This window comes from Amblyraja radiata, chromosome 2 (assembly GCF_010909765.2).
Source record: "Amblyraja radiata isolate CabotCenter1 chromosome 2, sAmbRad1.1.pri, whole genome shotgun sequence".
NCBI classification, from domain to species: Eukaryota; Metazoa; Chordata; class Chondrichthyes; order Rajiformes; family Rajidae; genus Amblyraja; species Amblyraja radiata.
The window spans coordinates 26,195,463-26,214,703 of record NC_045957.1 but is presented as its reverse complement, the minus strand read 5'-3'; the positions used below and the strand labels follow the sequence as shown (position 1 = coordinate 26,214,703).

The 19,241-nt window shown below is 48.9% G+C and overlaps 1 protein-coding gene across 2 annotated transcripts in view; it reads left to right on the top strand.

Annotated features, from left to right (window-relative positions):
* Nucleotides 1–19,241, top strand: part of acvr2b (activin A receptor type 2B) — a 78,519-nt gene that overhangs the window by 50,558 nt on the left and 8,720 nt on the right. For both annotated transcript variants that reach the window (XM_033043804.1, XM_033043813.1), the window contains exons 2-8: nucleotides 4,330–4,537; nucleotides 4,918–5,024; nucleotides 5,767–5,918; nucleotides 7,538–7,681; nucleotides 9,772–9,915; nucleotides 11,396–11,544; nucleotides 18,017–18,131. In XM_033043804.1, the coding sequence (XP_032899695.1) occupies nucleotides 4,330–4,537; nucleotides 4,918–5,024; nucleotides 5,767–5,918; nucleotides 7,538–7,681; nucleotides 9,772–9,915; nucleotides 11,396–11,544; nucleotides 18,017–18,131 (1,019 nt within the window). The remainder of the gene's footprint in view (nucleotides 1–4,329; nucleotides 4,538–4,917; nucleotides 5,025–5,766; nucleotides 5,919–7,537; nucleotides 7,682–9,771; nucleotides 9,916–11,395; nucleotides 11,545–18,016; nucleotides 18,132–19,241) is intronic.

Here is a 19,241-nt window from a genome sequence, read left to right as displayed (position 1 = left end):
GGGAACAGCCAGAAACCTTGTTTGGCAGCAGTCTCGCATTCTGGAAGGTGATGGCTGGGTCTGGTCAAAGTGTGTGTCGGTGCAGGTCCACTGGCTGCGACCAGCTTCCCACTGAGGTTGGCCTGGGGTTGGGATTGGTCAGGGGTGGGACTGGGGTTGGGATAGGCCAGACTTTATAGGTACAGTGTGGAAACAGGTCCTTCGGACCAGCGATCACCCCGTACACTAACACTATCTTAACACTAAGGACCATGTACAATTTTTTTTTTTTTTTTTTTTTTTTTTTTTTTTTTTTTTTAAACCAAAGCCAATTAACCCACAACCCACACGACTGAAGTGTGGGAGGAAATTGGAGCACGGGGAGAAAATCCATGCGGTCACAGGGAGAACGTACAAACTCTGTACACACAGCACCTGTGGTCAGGATCAAACCCAGGTCTCTGGCACAGTAAGGCAGCAGCTCTCCCGCTGAGCCATGGTGTGCCACCCTCTAGATTCGTATCGTGACACCGTCATCCTACCAAGTGCCCATGAGAGTAGAATGTGACTTCTCCATTTCTCATTTACGACTCACTAGAAATAAACCTGAGAGCTTGTGTGACAGTGGTGCAGTAGCTGCCTTACTGCACCAGAGACCCGGGTTCCATCCTGACTGCAGGTGTAGTCTGTACGGAGTTTGTACGTTCTCCCTGTGACCGTGTGGGTTTTCCCCAAGTGCTCCCACACTGTAAAGACGTACAGGCTTGCTTGGCTTCTATAAATTGTCACTAGTGTGTAGGATAGTGCTAGTGAGTGTACGGTGATCGCTGGTCGGCACAGACTCGCTGGGCCGAAGGGCCTGTTCTCCTCACCATATCTCTAAAGCGGCGTAAAGCTGGGTTTGCGTTGTACACAAGGTGGAGGCAGTAAAGGGGTTGGGTATTTGTAGGAGCGGAGTTTATTGTGGGAGCCAGTCGTTCACAGATCAAGGCTCTGCCGCGAGCCGAGGACTATTCGATGTCCGGCTCGTGACGTGTCGCGGTTTGCTCCCTTTTCCCCTCTCTGGCCCACCATGCTCCGCACGCGCACACGCAAACACACACACACACACACACACACACACACACACACACACACACACACACACACACACACACACACACACACACGGAAGAGGCAGCTGGTGTTTCACTTCAGTTTGATCTGCAGAGGATTACTGGGCTGTAGTTGCTTGCCGTTTGTGGGCAGTGAGCTGAATGGGCTGGCCTAAAGTCACACGTTTAGTTTATTATTATTATTATTATTATTATTATTATTATCACGTGCACTGAGGTAGAGTGAAAAGCTTTTGCTCAGATTAGTGATACAGTGCGGTTTGTCCCAGGACATCGCAGGAACATCCCAGACTGATTCCTGGGATGTCAGGACTTTCATATAAAGAAAGACTGGATAGATTCGGCTTGTACTCGCTAGAATTTAGAAGATTGAGGGGGGATCTTATAGAAACTTACAAAATTCTTAAGGGGTTGGACAGGCTAGATGCAGGAAGATTGTTCCCGATGTTGGGGAAGTCCAGAACAAGGGGTCACAGTTTAAGGATAAGGGGGAAATCTTTTAGGTCCGAGATGAGAAAAACGTTTTTCACACAGAGAGTGGTGAATCTCAGGAATTCTCTGCCACGGAAGGTAGTTGAGGCCAGTTCATTGGCTATATTTAAGAGGGAGTTAGATGTGGCCCTTGTGGCTAAAGGGATCAGGGGGTATGGAGAGAAGGCAGGTATAGGATACTGAGTTGGATGATCAGCCATGATCATATTGAATGGCGGTGCAGGCTCGAAGGGCTGAATGGCCTACTCCTGCACCTAATTTCTATGTTTCTATGTGTGCTGTCAAAGAAACAACTGCCCATGAATACAGTCAATCTGCCAACAGTGCACAGGGAAAGGGCATAACATACATAGCTTAGTTTATTATCGTCACGTTGACGGTGCTACAGTGAAGTTTTTGTTTGCATGTTAACGAGTCTAAGAAAAGACTGTAAATATAGTCAAGCCATCCACAGTCCTCGGGTAAAGGATTAAGGGTACAATGTTAAGTACAACACATAACATTGAAGTCTGATGTAAAGATAGTTCAAAGGTCTCCAATGAGGGAGATTGTAGGTCAGAACCGCTCCACTAGTTGTTGGTAGGATGGTTCAGTCGCCTGATAGCAGCTGGGAGGAACCTGCCCCTGCATCTGAAGGTGTGTGTTTTCACACTTCTGTACCTCTTGGCTGATGGGAGAGGGGAGGTCAGGAGGTGTTGGGATGAGGACAACATGGGGAAAATTTGTTCTTCGGACTGAAGCTGGTTTGGTCTTTATCGATTCCCTCAATGAGCGTTCCCAGTGGGATACATACATGGATGGTGCTGAGGGATGAGAATTTCCAGGGCCTTTCCGGATTATCTGTTTTGCCACAACCTCCGAGAGGAGTCCAACGGTATCAGAGCAGTCCGCCAAGAAGCCGCTGTCCCGGCCTCGGAAGTTAGCTGTGGGAATGGATCCGCCGGCTCTGGCCAGGCTGGAGTTCCAGAGCCCCAGCCACAAGGGGCAAATTCAACCCGCCCTTCAGCCGCAGAAGTCCCGATGAACTAGACAGCGGCAGCCTTGCCCAGTCTGGGCGCAACATTGTCGGGGGGACTTCCGGATGGGGTTTTTTAGAGCACTCTTGTAAATTTGTGCGGATTTAAGGGGGTGCCGGACCACCAGTTGCTGGAAAATCGTGGGAGAGATGTAGTCAACTTTCCATAGACCAAGGATGGAGGACAACAATGTTACTGATTGGACAGTTCCCAAAAATTGAGTTTATTTATTTGTGTGTTCGAGCTGACTGATGAGTTGAGATGAATTTGCAGAGACAGCATTGCTTGTATGTTACCCAGTATCTCGAGGTGCCTGCTGGTCTCAGAAGCTCATGGAAGGATGGAGATCATTGTACCTGGGCAAGTACATGGATAGGAAATGTCCAGAGACAGTGTGTGTGCACAATAGTCTCCCTCGGTCGCCGCCTCTGGTATCGGACATATGGAAACAGTTGTCATTAAGAGTGTCGAGTGTTTAATTGCCAAGTGTACTGAAATGGAATAATGTAATTCTCACTTGCTGCAGCATAACACAGCGCAGGCACCTCGCGTTTCACCCGGAACTATGTTCTTAAAAAGCAGCGCGCAATTCAGAAACGTGTAAATTAAACATTCTCGTGACTACGCTGCCAGGTGTAAATTTGAGCGCCTTAATCCAAAAATACGAGTGCGTAAATCAGGCTTTACTTTCAAATGAACAAGTGCGTTAAACGAAACGCAAGGTGCCTGGACCCGTAGCATAATAAATAAACAAACTAAAAGTTCCATAAAATAAAACCCTCCCCAATATTTGTGAAAAAGCAAAGGCCCAAAATGTCTGGTACAATCTAGACAGATGGTAGTTTGAAGTTTAGTCGATATTTGTAATGCTCAATAGTTTAGTTCAGTTTATTATTATTATTGTCTCATGTACCGAGGGACAGTGAAAAGCGCTTTGTGCGTGGTATCTATCCAGTCAGCCCGAAGAAAGAATGACCGGAGGTAGACAAAAGTGCTGGAGAAACTCAGCAGGTGCAGCAGCATCTATGGAGCGAAGGAGATAGGCAACGTTTCAGGCCGAAACCCTTCTTCAGACTGGGTTGGGACAAGTCTTTGATTAGGTTGGCTGCTTTCCCGAGGCAGCGTGAAGTGTGGATAGAGTCAATGGTGGGGAGTCTGGGCTACATCACAATTCTCTGCAATTTCTTGTGGTCTTGATCAGAGTTTTTTTTGAAACATCATCTGACTGAAGAGGGATGTGAGTGATCCTTGATGAACGAGTGTAGACACATAATGCTGGAGTAACTTGCCTGGTCAGGCAGTATCTCTGGAGAACATGGAAAGGCGATGATTTGGGTCGGAACCCTCCTTCAGACTGATGTGTGTTTTATGTAGAAACAAAGAACTACAGATGTTGGTTATGCCAAAGATAGACCCAAAGTGCCAGAGTAACTCAGCGGATCAGGCAGCATCTCTGGAGAAAAAGGATGGGTAACATTGCTGAGCAGGATCCTGACCTGAAATGTTACCTATCAATGTTCTCCAGTGATGCTGCCTGACATGCTGAGTTACTCCGGCACTTTGGGCCTGTCTTTGATGCGTGTTTTAGATTGGGCATCTAGATGTGCCAGGGTTTGGGGCGGGTGGGACGATGAGTGGGCTGTTTCCAGATGTTGCTGAGGTGCGTCCAGCTGTTGGCCTGTGCGGACCCCCCAACCTGACCTGCCGACCACCCTGTCTCCTCACAGGTCCGGGCCAGGGAGAAGCGGAGACCAGGACGTGCGAGTACTACAATGCGAACCACGAGCTGGAAAAGACCAACAAGAGCGGGGTGGAGCACTGCGAGGGTGAGAAGGACAAGAGGCTCCATTGCTACGCTTCCTGGAGGAACAATTCCGGCTCAATTGAACTGGTCAAGAAGGGCTGCTGGCTGGATGATTACAACTGCTACGACAGGTAGGAGATGTGTGTCCCGGGGGAGCAGAGACCTACCGGTGGGGGAGACGAGAGACGGCATTCTCTTATTGAACGTAGAACAGTGCAGCACAATCATTCCTGTACTGTTCTATGCTCAAGCCTCCAACAGTTAACTCGTGCTGTCTTCATCTTCGGTTGATTGCTGGGCCACGCTTCATTAAGTAATTAAACCGTTCATCAGAATTCCCTGGCCAAAGAACAGCAACGTGTGTAATGGGAATGGATTGTGTAATGAACCTTGAGGGCTGTGGTCTGCGTCTCCGACTGATGGTGGGCCCCACCTATGAACGTGGGGCTGGAGCAGAGTGTGTGATTGATGGCCTGTTTGCTTTCTCTCTCTCTCTCTCTCTCTCTGGCAGAGTGGAGTGCGTCGCCACGGAGGAGAACCCACATGTCTTCTTCTGCTGCTGTGAAGGCAACTACTGCAACGACAAGTTTTTCCACTTCCCGGAGACGGTACCAGAAGGTAGGTGTGGCGTGTTGCAGCTGCGTTGTTGCCAGTGGGGGCTGTGGTTTGTGTGGACGCAAGGTGTCTTGTGTGTGTGTGTGCGTGCGTGCGTGAGGGGGGGAAGGGATTTGGGGATGGCACCCTCTCCCAGTGTTGACCTCCCAGTGAGGTTTGTCCCGAGGTAAAGGGGGAAGGGAATGGGGGATGGGACCATAACCATGTGCTGAACCCCCCATGAGGTGTACCCCAAGGTAGGGAAGGAAGGCAATGGAGACAGAATTATATCCCAGTGAGGTGTACTCCTGAGATGAAGGGGAAAGGAATGGGCAATGGGATTATATCCAAGTAGTAATCTCTCCATGAAGTGTAGCCTGGGGTGCGGGGGGGGGGGGGGGTGGAATGGGGCGCGGGATTATATCCAACTAGTAACCCCTCCATGAGATGTACAGAGGTGCGGGGTGGAGGGGAATGTGGATGGAATGACATCCTAGTGACCTCCTCAAGAGATATACCTCTGCGATGAGGGGGGGAAGGAGATGCTGGACGGAACTGTAACCAAGTGTTGACCTCGAAGTGTATCCCAAGGTGAAGAGGGAATGGAATAGTGGATGGAATTGTATTGAAGTAGTGACCTCTCTATGAGGTGGATAGAGGTCACGGGAGTGATTGGAGGATGAAATGTACCCCAAGGTGTGGGGGAATGGAATAAGGGACGGGACTGTACCCAGGAGCTGACGCCCCCTTCCTGTTCTGCCCGCAGTTGTGTTTGAGCCTCCACCACCCACGCCATCGCTGCTGAATATCCTGGTGTACGCGCTGCTCCCCATCACCGGGCTCTCCGTCATCATCCTGCTGGCGTTCTGGATGTACCGGCACCGCAAGCCGCCGTACGGTCATGTGGACCTGAACGAGGTTTGTACCGCCCGCTGATCTATCTTTTCCCCCCTCAACCCCATTCCCCTGCTGTCTCCCCGTAACCTTTGACGCCCTTACTCATCGAGAACCTGTCAATCTCCACGTTAAACATTATTAATGACTTGGCCTCCACAGCCGTCTGTAGCAATGCAATGAATTTCACATCTGGTTAAAGGTTAGACTTTAGACTTAAGTGGAAACGGGCCCTTCAGCCTACAGAGTCCGCGCCGAGCAGCGATCATCCCGTACACTAGTACTGCACACTGGGGACAATTTACAGAAGGCGATTAATCTTAAAACCTGCTCATCTTTGGAGTGTGCGAGGAAACTGGAGCACACGGAGGAAACCCACGCGGTCACAGAGAAAACATGCAGACTCCGTACAGGCAGCACCCATGGTCGGGATCGAATCTGGATCTCTGGCGCTGTAAGGCAGCAACTCTATCGCTGCGCCACCATGCCGCATCTGTACAAATGTTAATGGACCCACAGTCTGCGTGTAGCACAGAGTAAGGCTCTTTGGCCCATATAGTCCAGGCCGACCATCAAGCTACCATTTGCATTAATCCAAAATCCACGCTGACCATCACACTAGTTCCAGGTTATCCCATTTTCTCATCCACTCCAATTTACCAAAGCCAGTTATCCTGGACATTGGACTATGGTTGTGAAAATGATGAGCTACAATGCTGAGAAATATATTCTGCACTCTGTATCTCCCACTTTGCTCTACCGATTGCATTTGAGTTTGACTTGATTGTATTTAGAGAAAGAGGGATGGAAACAGGCCCTTCAGCCCACCAGGTCCATGCCACTGATTACCCATACACGCAAGTTCCATATTATTCCACATTCCCATCCACTCCCTACACACCAGGGGCAATCTACAGAGGGCTAATTAATCGACATTCCCGCACGCCATTGGGCTGTGGGAGGAAACTAGAACGCCCGGAGGAAACCCACATGGTCACAGGGAGAATGTGCAAACTCCACACGGACAGCACCTGTGGTCATGGTTGAACCTGGGTCTCCAGCGCTGTGGGGCGGCAACTCTACCATGGTGCCACTGCGCACCAAGGTTCCCTTCCTTCTCCTTCCGTCAATGGAGGAAATTGAGGGAAGAGACCAAGCACGGTGGTGCAGCGGTAGAGTTGCTGCCTTACAGCGCCAGATGCCCGAGGACAATCCTGTCTATGGGTGCTGTCTGTACAGAGATTGTACCTTCTCCCTGTGACTGCATGGGTTTGCCTCGGTTTCCTCCCCGCGCTCGAAAGACGTGCGGGTTCTGTGGGTTAATTGGCTTTGGTAAAATTGCAAATTGTCCCAAGTGTGTGGGAAGGTGCTAGTGTATGGGGGTGATTGCTGGTCGGTGGGCTGAAGGGCTGTTTCCACACTATATCTAAGCTAAACTAAAGGGGCGTGCTGAGGCCTAGGTTGAGTTGGGCGGCACAGTGGAGCAGTGGTAGAGTTGCTGCCTAACAGCTCCGTGGGCCGAAGGGCCTGTTTCTGTTCTGTATCTCGTAACTAAAATCTAATATCATGGCCTGAATCTAACGTGTTGTGCGCTGCGATTTGGAGTGTGTAACGGATGTGTACTTGTCTGCTTTTCCGTCCAGGACCCAAGCCTGCCGTCGCCATCGCCCCTGGTGGGTCTGAAGCCCCTGCAGTTGCTGGAGATCAAAGCCAGGGGGCGCTTTGGCTGTGTGTGGAAGGCACAGCTGATGAACGATTATGTGGCTGTAAAGGTTTTCCCCATCCAGGTGAGAGAAACGTGCAAACACATCCTTGACCATTTGTGGGAAGCCTTTCCGGTGACCAGGTGGTGGTGACTTGGAGAGATACAACTTGGAAACGGGCCCTTAGGCCCACCGAGTCCATGTGACCAAAGATCACCCATTCAAACTAGTTCTATTTTTAGTTTAGAGATACAACATGGAGTCTGGCCCTTCGGCTCACAGAATCTATACTGACACAACTTTGATATTATCCCGCTTTTAGAGAGAGAGAGAGAGAGAGATAATGTACACATGCCCTTCGGCTCACCAAGTCAACACCAAACATTGATCATACATTCACACTAGTTCTATGTTATCCCACCTTTAGAGAGAGAAATATACAGCTTGGGAACAGACCCTTCAGCCCACTGAGTCCATGCCAACCATCAATCGCCCATTCACACTAGTTCGCTGGCTAATCACCCTCACCACCCTCTGGCTAAATGTTATTGAGCCAAAGACTCTGCCAGAGATGCTGCCTGACCCTACTGAGTTACCACAGCACTTTGTATCATTTTTTGTAAGCCAACATGTGCAGTTCCTCGTGTCTCAATATTATGGAAATGCTTCTTTTACCCCATCTCTACCCCATTGTGGACATTGGACTTTGTCTATGGAACTGGTGCGCTGCAATGCTGAGAACTATATTGTACATTCTGCAAAATTGCCCCAAGTGTGTGTAGGGAGTGGATGCAAAAGTTGGATGACATAGAATGAATGGGAACGTGGTGATCGCTGGTCGGCGTGGACTCGGTGGGCTGAAGGGCCCGTTTCCATGCTGTATTTTTCTATCCATTCAATTAATATGATGACCAGAACTGTACACGCTACTCCAAATGTGGCCCAACCAACTTCAGATTGAGCACATATTTGCTTGTTGGATGAAAAGGCAGGGAAGCAGATGAGGCTATAAGTCTCTGAAGGGAGACACAAAATGCTGGAGTAACTCGGGCAGCATCTTTGGAGAACATGGATAGATCACATTTCGGGTCGGGACACTTCAGACCTGAAACCTCACCTATCCTTTTCCTCCAGAGATGCTGCCTGGCCCGCAGAGTTACTCCAGCATTTTGACTTTTCTTTTTGTAAATCAGCACCTGCAGTTCATTCTGTCTTGAATTCTCTCACCAGTTGGTTGTGAAGACCATTAGTGGCCCTGCAGAAATGTAGGTTATTTGTTGGATTTTATACAGTTGCACAATCTTCAACTCCAAACTTCAAGCTGCCTTGATTGTCCAAGAGACTTCGGGTTTTGGTTTTTGTTATCGTGTAAATCGTCTTATTTATTTAATAAATAATTTTAAAAAAAATCTTTGCTTATGATATGAGGAAGAATTTCTTTAGACAGAGGGTGGTGAATCTGTGGAATCATTGCCACAGGCGTCTGTGGAGGCAAGGTCAATAGATATTTTTAAGGTGGAGGGGATTATGGGGAGAAGGCAGAAGAAAGGGGTTGAGATGGAAATATAGATCAGCCATGAATGAATGGCGGAGTAGACCTGATGGGCCGAATGGCCTAATTCTGCTCCTATAATTTATGAACATATTATCCACTGAACACTGTTTTGGCAAACCTGTCGCGCTGCTCCTGGAAGTAAAAATGTTAATCTTCCTTTTCGGTAGATATGACAAGGAAACACTCTTGTTGCCAGCACAGTGGCGCTGCTGGTAGAGCCGCTGCCTCACAGCGCTAGAGATCCGGGTTCGATCCTGACCTCAGATACTGTCTGTGTGGAATTTGCACGTTCTCCCTGTGACCGCGTGGCTCTTCGGTCTTCGGTCTCCTCCCACATCCCATAGATGTGTGATGTTTGTAGGTTAGTTGGACTCTGCAAAGTTGCCCCTCGTGAGTTGGGAGTGGATGCAAAAGTGTATTGGTGATTGCTGGTCGGCGTGGGCTGAAGGGCCTTTTTCCATGCTATATCTTTCAATTAATCAAAACAGCAGTGCAGCAAGTCAGATAGCATGTACAGAATCTGTTTCTTTCTGCACACATTCTGCCTGGCCTGTTTCCAGCAGTTTATGTTATTAAGGGTTGTTTAGAGACCACTTAACGCTTTCTTTTGTAATTGAAGGACAAGCTTTCGTGGCAGAATGAGCGGGACATCTACACCACGCCTGGCATGAAGCACGAGAATGTCTTGCGATACATTGGATCTGAGAAGCGCGGCTCCAACCTCGAGTCTGAGCTGTGGCTCATCTCTACCTTCCACGAACGGGTAGGGCTCAGCAAGCGTGATGTTGGTGTCACACAACTACCAGTGTATAACACCGTCCCATCTGTGTAATCCTGACCAGCATGGCTCTCCCAGATCCACGCTTGCCCCTCTTGTGTTTTTACAATGTCGTCTGCGCTGCTTAGGGCGACACGGTGGTGCAGCGCTGGAGTTGCTGCCTCACAGCGCCAGAGACTCGGGTTCGATCCGGACTATGAGCGCTCTGCACGGAGTTTGCACGTTCTCCCTGTGACCGCGTGGGTTTCTTCCGGATGTTCAGGTTTCCCCTCTCACTCCAAAGATGTGCAGGTTTGTAGGTTAATTGGCTTCTGTAAATTGTCCCTAGGATAGTGGATAGTGGATAGAAGGATAGTGCTAGTGTACGGGGTGATCGCTGGTACGGGGTGAGCGCAGACTCGGTGGGTCGAAGGACCTGTTTCCGTGTTGTATCTGTAAAATCTAAAATCTAACACTTAACCAGATGGTGGTGAATCTGTCTAATTCACTGCCACAGAGAGCTGTGGAAGCCAAGTCATTGAGCATCTTTAAAGGTACACAAAAATACTGGATAAACTCAGCGGGTGCAGCAGCATCTATGGAGCGAAGGAAATGGGTAACGTTTCGGGCCGAAACCCTTCTTCAGACTGATAGGGGGTGGCGGGGAGAAAGAAGGGTGAGCGTGCTCAGCTGGAACGACTTGGGTCACATCGCCGAGACCATGGCGTGTGGACTATCGTTCCTTCATGAAGAAGGGTTTCAGCCTGAAACGTTGCCTATTTCCTTCGCTCCATAGATGCTGCTGCACCCGCTGAGTTTCTCCAGTATTTTTATGTACCTTCGATTTTCCAGCATCTGCAGTTCCTTCTTGAACACGAGCATCTTTAAAGCAGAGATTGACAAATTCTTCATTAATAAGGTGGAGAAGGAATGATAGATCATCCGTGATTGAATGGCAGAGCAAACTCGATGGGCCAGGTGGCCTAATTCGGCTCCTATGATTTATGAGCATTGCGGTGAATAAGGGCACAGTCACTTCCGTCCTGGTTCCCTCCCACCTCAGCTGTGCATCGCGAGTCTGTGGCTGAATAATGTGTGTACAGGGCAGCACAGTGGTGTAGCAGTAGAGTGGCTGTCTTACAGTGCCATGGACCCTTGTTCAACCCAATGGGCTGAAGGGCCTGTTTCCATGTTGCATCTTTCAATTAATTCATCAGTTAAACAAAATTTAGTTCAACTTCTTCCAGAAATAGGTTATATGGCGAAGCCAAGGTTTTTCTACTTGGAAAGCAGATTATTCGGCGATTGCTCCTAGTGTGTATGAAGTGGATGGGAAAAGTGGGAATAACATAGAACTAGTGTGTATGGCCGATCGCTGGTCAGCGTGGACTCGGTGGGCCAAAGGGCCCGTTTCCATGCTGTGTCTGTGAACTAAACGTCGCTCGTGTGGCGTGCTGACTCTGCCTCTCCTCCTCCACGGTGCCAGGGTTCGCTGTCGGACTACCTGAAGGGGAGCGTGCTCAGCTGGAACGACTTGGGTCACATCGCCGAGACCATGGCGTGTGGACTATCGTTCCTTCACGAAGACATCCCTCGGTGGAAAGGAGAGGGCCCAAAGCCGGCGATTGCCCACAGGTACCGGGGGAGAGGGTGGGGGTCGCTGTGGGTGGACGTTGTAGGTTTGGGTTTATCGTCACGTGTGTGGGGGTCAGCACGGTGGCGCAGCGGTAGAGTTGCTGCCTTGCAGCGCCAGAAACCTGGGTTCGATCCTGACTACGGGTGCTGTCTGTACATTCTCCCTGTGACCGCAAGGGTTTTCTCCGGGTGCTCCGGTTTCCGCCCACATTCCAAAGATGTGCAGGTTTGTAGGTTAATTAAAATTGTAAATTGTAATGTGTAGTAGCAATGTTACAAAATTTTGAGATTTAAAAAAATCAAGTCTGCAATTTATCCCATCCGATAAAGCATAAAAAGAAGTTTAATTTGACACCTAATTCACTTTCATATCTTCAGTATTAAAAAAGTTATGGCCATTTTCATACTCGGAAATTAGCATCTTGTTCCCTATTGATTTTCCATTGACTTAACACAAAAGCTGTGATCGAGGACAGTCTAAAGCCCATAACTTTATTAAAAATTAAGAGAACTGAAAGAAATTTTCAGTTATTGTAGATTGAAGCATTCTGAAACGAATATTAAACAATCTTACTTGGATGACCTGAAATTAAAGCATATAATTAGTTAGTTACCCAACTGTAGCTAATTCCAAAATTCAATTACTAGATCTAAACATCTATCCATTTCTTAAGGAAAGATTAACATTTTTAAATAGCCTAAGTCTCCAAAGAACATTCAGACAAGAATTCACAATAAAACAATTTATAGACATTAATTTATAGGCCAAATAGAAGGAATTTAGTGTTCTGTAAATTAATGACCATTTAAATCGGCTTTCGAGTGGGATCCTGTGGAACTCTGTGGAACGCGCTGGTTTAGAACGTTCCCATTGCGGTGAATTTGTACCCCATATGCCCAGAAAAATACTGTGGGATTTAATGGGCCCCCAAATTAGCTACTCGCAACATAACATTTTGTATAAAGGGATCTTAAAAAGCGCTTTTTAATGTAAAAATAAACAGCCTACCTTGCATTGTCCCCTACATGAGATCCGTCCCGTTGGCGGCGGTCGCGGGTTTAGAGGATGATTTTTAACCTACTATAGTAATTAATTTAACCAATTTAGTTTAAAAATACCTGCAGCGAACGAACCTCGCAGCGATTTTTCGTCAGCAACTAAGTAGGCTGAACAACCTCGATTTGAATAGCCGAGAGAAAATCGCGTTTTAAACCCGCCCCCATCACAAAGGCGCCAAAATCGCGCACACGGGCAGCGACAGATCTGCAGCGCCGCTGAAGAACATACCTATGTAGTATAGTGTTTGTGTATAGGGTGAATTTAGGACAGCGCAGACTCGTCGGGCTGAAGGGTCTGTTTCTGCGCTGCATCTCTGAAGCCTAACGTGTGCTGAGGTGCAGTGAAAAGCCTTGTTTTGCATGCTATCCAATCAGATCACATATTCCATACATAAATACAATCAAGCCAAACTCAAGTGCAATAGGTAGAGCAAAGGGGAAGATACAGAGTGGAGAATATAGTTCTCAGCATTGTAGTGCATCGGTTCCAGAGACAAAGTCCAATGTCCGCAATGGTGTAGAGGCAGGCACGTGCCATCAGGGTAGGCAAGGTAGTCACTGTCTGCTCTGACTAAAGTTATAACATGGTAATTACTAAATATAAATAGTAAAGGCATGGGAGAATTATGCCTATCTAAGTGATCGATCTCTTAGGTGGGCATAATTCTCCGTGCCTTTCATCCACAGCACTTGTAACCCTTGAAGGTCTGTGCAGCCCACGTGCCGTCAGCGCTGCTTGAAGCCGTCAATTTCAAGCGGGGCTGAAGGCAGCTGAAATTCTGCCTTTGCTGTACTGCGCAGGTGCAGCGCTAGTATCTTGGCGGGGTTTTCAAATATGGATTGCCATTATTTTAAGTGTATCTGAGGAAACAAAGAGAGAAGAATGGAGTTCATGTCCCGATAAATGGTAAGTACATTTCTTGGTGCCTTATGCCTTTAAATACCGTATTTCCCTGGGTGTGGGGGTGGGGGGGAGAGTTCCTTTCACAGTGTTTGGGGAGTCTGGCCCGGGGTAAAGTTGCGGGGAGGGCACGAATGTTGTGAAGGAGGGGATCGGGATAATGCCACTTGCGACGCTCCTTGCACGGAGCCACTGCATTGAGGCGGAGGGGGGGAGAAGCAGCTCGGGTGGCTGTGAGCGGCCGCCGGGCCGGACAGCGGAACCGGCCACCACCACAGCACTGGCTCACCTCTGGCAGCTCTCCATCTAAAAACATCTCTCCTGCCGCTCGCTGGCCTCACTTATGTCAGCCAATTCCCGCAGATCCTTAAATTCCGACAGCGCGATTGAGTTTACTCGGCTGTGGGAATTTAAGGATTTGCGGGAAGTGGCTGACATGAGCAAAGCCGGCGAGTGGCAGGTGAGAGGTGTTCAGACGGAGAGCACTGCCAGAGGGGAGCAGGCCGACAGAAGGCGCTGAAGTGGCGGCCAGTTCTGCTGTCGGGTCCCGGCGGCCGCTCGCAGCCCCCCGATCTGCTTCTATCCCCGGCTACAATGCGGTGGCTCCGCGCTCGGAGTGCTGCGGCAGCGGTGAGTGAGTGAGTTACTGGCATTATCCCCGACCCCCTCCTTCTCAACACTCCTGCCCTCCCCACAACTTTACCCCTGGCACAGACTCTCCACACGCTGTGAAAGGAACTCTCCCCCCAATTGGTCCCTTGAACAAGTGTTGTCATTCAATAAGATGACAACTGATTCAACTGTTCCCTGTGCTCCCGTTTTTCCCACCATCTCTCCACCTGCCATCACCCTTCACCCCCCACCCATTCCGTAATTCAGAATAATGGAGACTTGGAAGCCTTGGGCAAATTGAATTGTTACAGTTTTTATTTTTACGGAGAGAACAATCTGCGCATGCGCGGTTTAATTTTTTTTTAAAACCGACTGACTGCCTACCCTGAGAAATTACTCACAAAACGTGCCTGGGTAGAGGTGAATCGGGACCTGCCCTAGCTTATGAAGGACCGTTCGGAAGCCTGATAACAGAAGGGAAGAAGCTGTTCCCGAGTCTGGTGGTGCACACTTTCAAGCTTCTGTATCTTCTGCCGGACGGGAGGAGGTGGAATGACCGGGTTGAGACAGGTCTTTGACAATGTTGGCAGCGTGATGTGTAGATGGAGCCAGTGGTGGGGAGTCTGGTCTGTGTGATGGACTGGGCTACATCTGGCCCTCCTTTCGGTCTTGAGGCAGGGCTGTTCCAAAACCAAGCTGTGCTGCAACCCAACAGTATGCTTTCAAGTGGGCTTTGAAGAAGGGTCTCTGAAGAAAGGTCCTGACCCGAAACGTTTCCTGACCATGCTCTCCAGCGATGCTACCTGACTCGCTGAGTTGCTCCAGCTCTTTGTGCCTTTCTTTAAACCTGTAGGTCTGTGCAGGGTTCTGCAGTGTGAACCTGGGGGGGAAATCTGTTGAAGTTTGCATCAAAGGCTGTGAGGATGTGAGCTGCATTCTGCGGTTTCTGGTTACACGGTGTGGGGGCAGGGCATTCAACACATCAGTCGCCTCTCTGCAAATGTTTCTCCCATTAGCTCAGCAGGGGAGAGCGAGCAGGTTAAAGTTTCAAGTATCCCCTCATAAATTGAGAGCGTTATACAATACTTAATAGCTGCAGCCTACTCCACTTAAAACTGACGGGGCTCGCATGCAAAACACATAGAACAGTATAGCATTGGAACAGGCCCTTCGGCCCACAATGTCCATGCCCAACATGATGCCAAGTTACACTAATTACATCTGCCTGCACGTGATCCACATCCCTTCTCTGTCTGCACCTTTAGTAATAAGGGCAATTTTAATATTTTTGAGCCTCTTTACCTTACACCTTGCATTTAGAACATAGAACGATACAGCCATGAATGGGCCCTTCAGCTCACAATGTCAATGGCGAACTTTGCTGAATTAGACTAAGCCTGTTAGATCCATATCCCTCCATTCCCTGCATATTCATGTGCTTGTCTTAAAGACCCTTAAATACCATTGTCATATCTGCATCCACCACCACCTTTGGCAGCACGTTCCACCACCCACCATTCTCTGTGTGAAAAAATAATTGACCCGCACATCTCAGTCACGGCAATAGGCCCTTCGGCCCATCTTGCCTATACCGACCAATATGCCCATCTACACTAGTCCCACCTGCCCGCATCTGGCCCATATCCCACTAAAACTATCCATGTACCTGTCCAAGAGTCTTTTAAATGCAATTATAGTACCTGCCTCAACTACCTCCTTGTGTCAGCTCGTTCCATACACCCACCACACTCTGTGTGAAACAATTGTCCCTCTGGTTCCTGTTAAATCTTTTCCATTTTTACCTGGAAATTATACCTTCTGGAGTCATAAAGTCGTACAGTATGGAAACAGGCCCTTCGGCCCAACTTGCCCACACCGGCTATCATGTCCATCTACACTATTTCTACCTGCCTGCATTTGGCCCATATCCCTCTGAACCTGTCCCATCCGTACTTGTCTAATTGTTTCTTAAACGTTGCGATAGTCTTGACATTTCCACCCTGGGAAAATGTTATAACTGTCTACCCTATCTGTTCCTCTCATAGTTTTATATCTGCTTCTCAGGTGATAATAACATAAATAAAAGTGATTTATTAATCCATGAGCTGTGAGAGGCAGCTCCCAGGGTATGTTTACTGGGCCATTTAGAGTATTGTGTTCAGTTTTGCCTACCTTGCTATAGGAAAGATGGTGTTAAGCTAGAAACCGTGCAGAGAAGATTTACGAGGATGTTGCCAGGACTTGAGGGTCTGAGCTACAGGGAGAGGTTGGGCAGGCTAGGGCTTTATTCCTTGGAGTGCAGGAGGATGAGAGGTGATCTTATAGAGGAGGTGTGTAAAATCATGAACCTGCAGTTCCCTCCCCTCTACTTTCAGTCTGAAGAAGGGTTCCCACCAAGAAACGTTATCCCCTCCTTTTTCCCCAGAGATGGTGTCTGACTCGCTGAGTTACTTCAACACTTTGTGTCTGTCTACCAGGTACTATACTGTAGATGCTGGGTTTACAAAAGTAGGGACAAAGTGCAGGAGTCAGATGGGTCCCGATCCAAAACGTCGCCACTGCATGTTCTCCAGAGATGCTCCTACCTCCTGGAAGGGTGTAATACATCTGTAGAGGCCAAAGGCTGGTGTTTGAATCACCGAGCACTTTATTTTAAACAACTGTGAGGAGGTGTTTGGTGACACCGTTCAACAGCACTGAAACCTAGGCTGTCTTTCATTTGAGCTTTGACCAAGCAGACTTTAGGATTTTTTGTTTCAAGGTTTGCTTTACAAATCAATCTTTATATTGGAGGAGGGGGGAGGAATTCTTAGAGAAGGAACAAATATCATATGATGACCATTCTGCTCGAGCGACTGGTCAAGTAGCAAGAGTTTCTGAGGAAATTACTGATTTTTCAAACCGTGCAATATTGCCGCCCATCCCACATCAACCTTGACACGAAACGTCACCCATTCTTTCTATCCAGAGATGCTGCTTGTCCCACTGAGTTACTCCAGCATTTTGTGTCTTATCAAAGATTTTCCAATGCATTCCCCCCCCCCCCCCCCCCCCCCGTTTTCTCTTCTCCCCCCACCCCCCCTCTCTCATTGCCCCCCTTCCCTCCGTTTTCTCTTCCCCCTCCGCCGCCCTTCGCTTCAATAGGCTTAACAAGGAAATATACACATGCTATGGAACGGTCCTTCAGTAAGCTAGGGTACCGTCCGATTCACCTCTACCCCATTGCGGTCATTGGACTTTGTCTATGGAACTGATGTGCTACAATTCTGCACTCTGTATCTTCCTCTTAACTACCTATTGTACTTGACTTTGGCTTGATTGTATTTATGTGTGGTATTAACTGATATGTGTGGATAGCATGCAAAAACAAAGCGTTTCATTGTACCTCGGCACAAGTGACAATAATATGATCACTTGGGTTCCTCCTCTTCCCATATCGCAGAGATCGAGCGGATTTGTTAGGTAATTGTCCTCTGTAAATTGCCTAGAGTGTGGATGAGGAAGTGGGATAACGTGGACCGAGTGTGAACAGGGGTCGATGATCATCAGCATGGACTCGGTGGGTGGGTGGACGTGCCTGTTTCCACGCTGTATCGCGTCAGGGGAAGAAAGTCTGCCATCCTCAGCCAGACTGACCTGCACATGAACGCAGCAAGGTGGTGGGGGCCTGTGCTGAAATGGCCAGCAACGGGCTCATTCCTGGACCAGTGAGAGATGGCCACTAACCAGTGACACCCACCAGGTTGGGGCTGCATCGAACAGGCCCGCACGGACCATCCTTTGCTTTGTGTGTGTGATTGATTAAAGCAAGGCTCTGGCAGAGAGAGCAGTCAGTACTTCAGAGAACTGTCCCAGCTGTCCATCCCAACCAACCCCGCTCTCTCTATCTGTGTTCCGCAGGGATTTCAAAAGCAAGAACGTGCTCCTGAAGACCGACCTATCCGCGTGCATCGCCGACTTCGGGCTGGCCGTCAGGTTCGAAGCTGGGAAACCCCCTGGGGATACGCACGGACAGGTGAGGCCGACGGAGAGGGGACAGTGTGGGGATGGACAGGGGGCAGTGTGGGGGAGGACTGGGGGACGGGTGGGTGTGTGTTGGGAGGGATGGGGGAGTGTGTGTTGGGAGGGATGGGGGAGTGTGTGTTGGGAGGGATGGGGGAGTGTGCGGATGGGACGCGGGGAGTGTGGAACGTTAGGGGTGAACACATCCTTTTTGAGGGGTGGTTTAGTGCCAGATCTACGTTTGTTTTTTGTTTTGTTGGACAGTAGGCGACCAGCGGGGCAGCGCGGCGGGTAGAACTGCTGCTTCCCGGCGCCAGAGATCTGGGTTCAATCCACTCTGCAGAGCGCAGAGAAGATTTATGAAAATCAACAGGCTCAAGGGCCTGATCTATAGGGAGAAGTTGGGCAGGCTAGGACTCTATACCTTGGAGAGCAGGAGGATGAGGGGCTGATCTTATGGAGGTGTATAAGATCACCAGGGGAATAGTTGGTGAGTGCACAGTCTTTTACCCAGAGTAGGGGAATCTAGAACCAGGTTGAAGGTGAGAGGGGAAAGTTTTAATTGGAAACTGAGGGGCAACTTTTACAGACGGTGGTGGGTATATGGAACAAGCTTCCAGAGGAGCTACATGGATAGGAACGGTTAAGAGATGTGGCCCAAATGAGGACAAATAGGACTAGCTTAGATGGGGCATCTTCGTCGGCTTGGATGAGTTGGGCCGAAGAGCCTGTTTCTGTGCTGTATGACTCTGTCCTACTATGAATTTGTGCCTATGATAAGCTGATAGATTATTAGATGTGAAGCATATTGTGTGGTAAGGGCGTCGGGCAGTGAAGTCAGTGAGATGTGGGCTCAGGCTCCACACCATTGAATGGTAGAATAAGCTTGAAAGGCCAGGTGGCCCAGTGCCTCGTTTTTCATGAGATGATCCGGGCGCGTACAGAACCAAGAACCATGGGAGACATGGCCTCCAAAGCTGCTCAGTTTATGAATCTGTCACCCACCCTTCTGTGTAGGGAACTGCAGATGCTGGTGTATATCGAAGATGGACACAAAATGCTGGAGTACCTCAGCTGTTCAGGCAGCACCTTGGGAGAAAAGGAATAGGTGACGTTTTGGGTC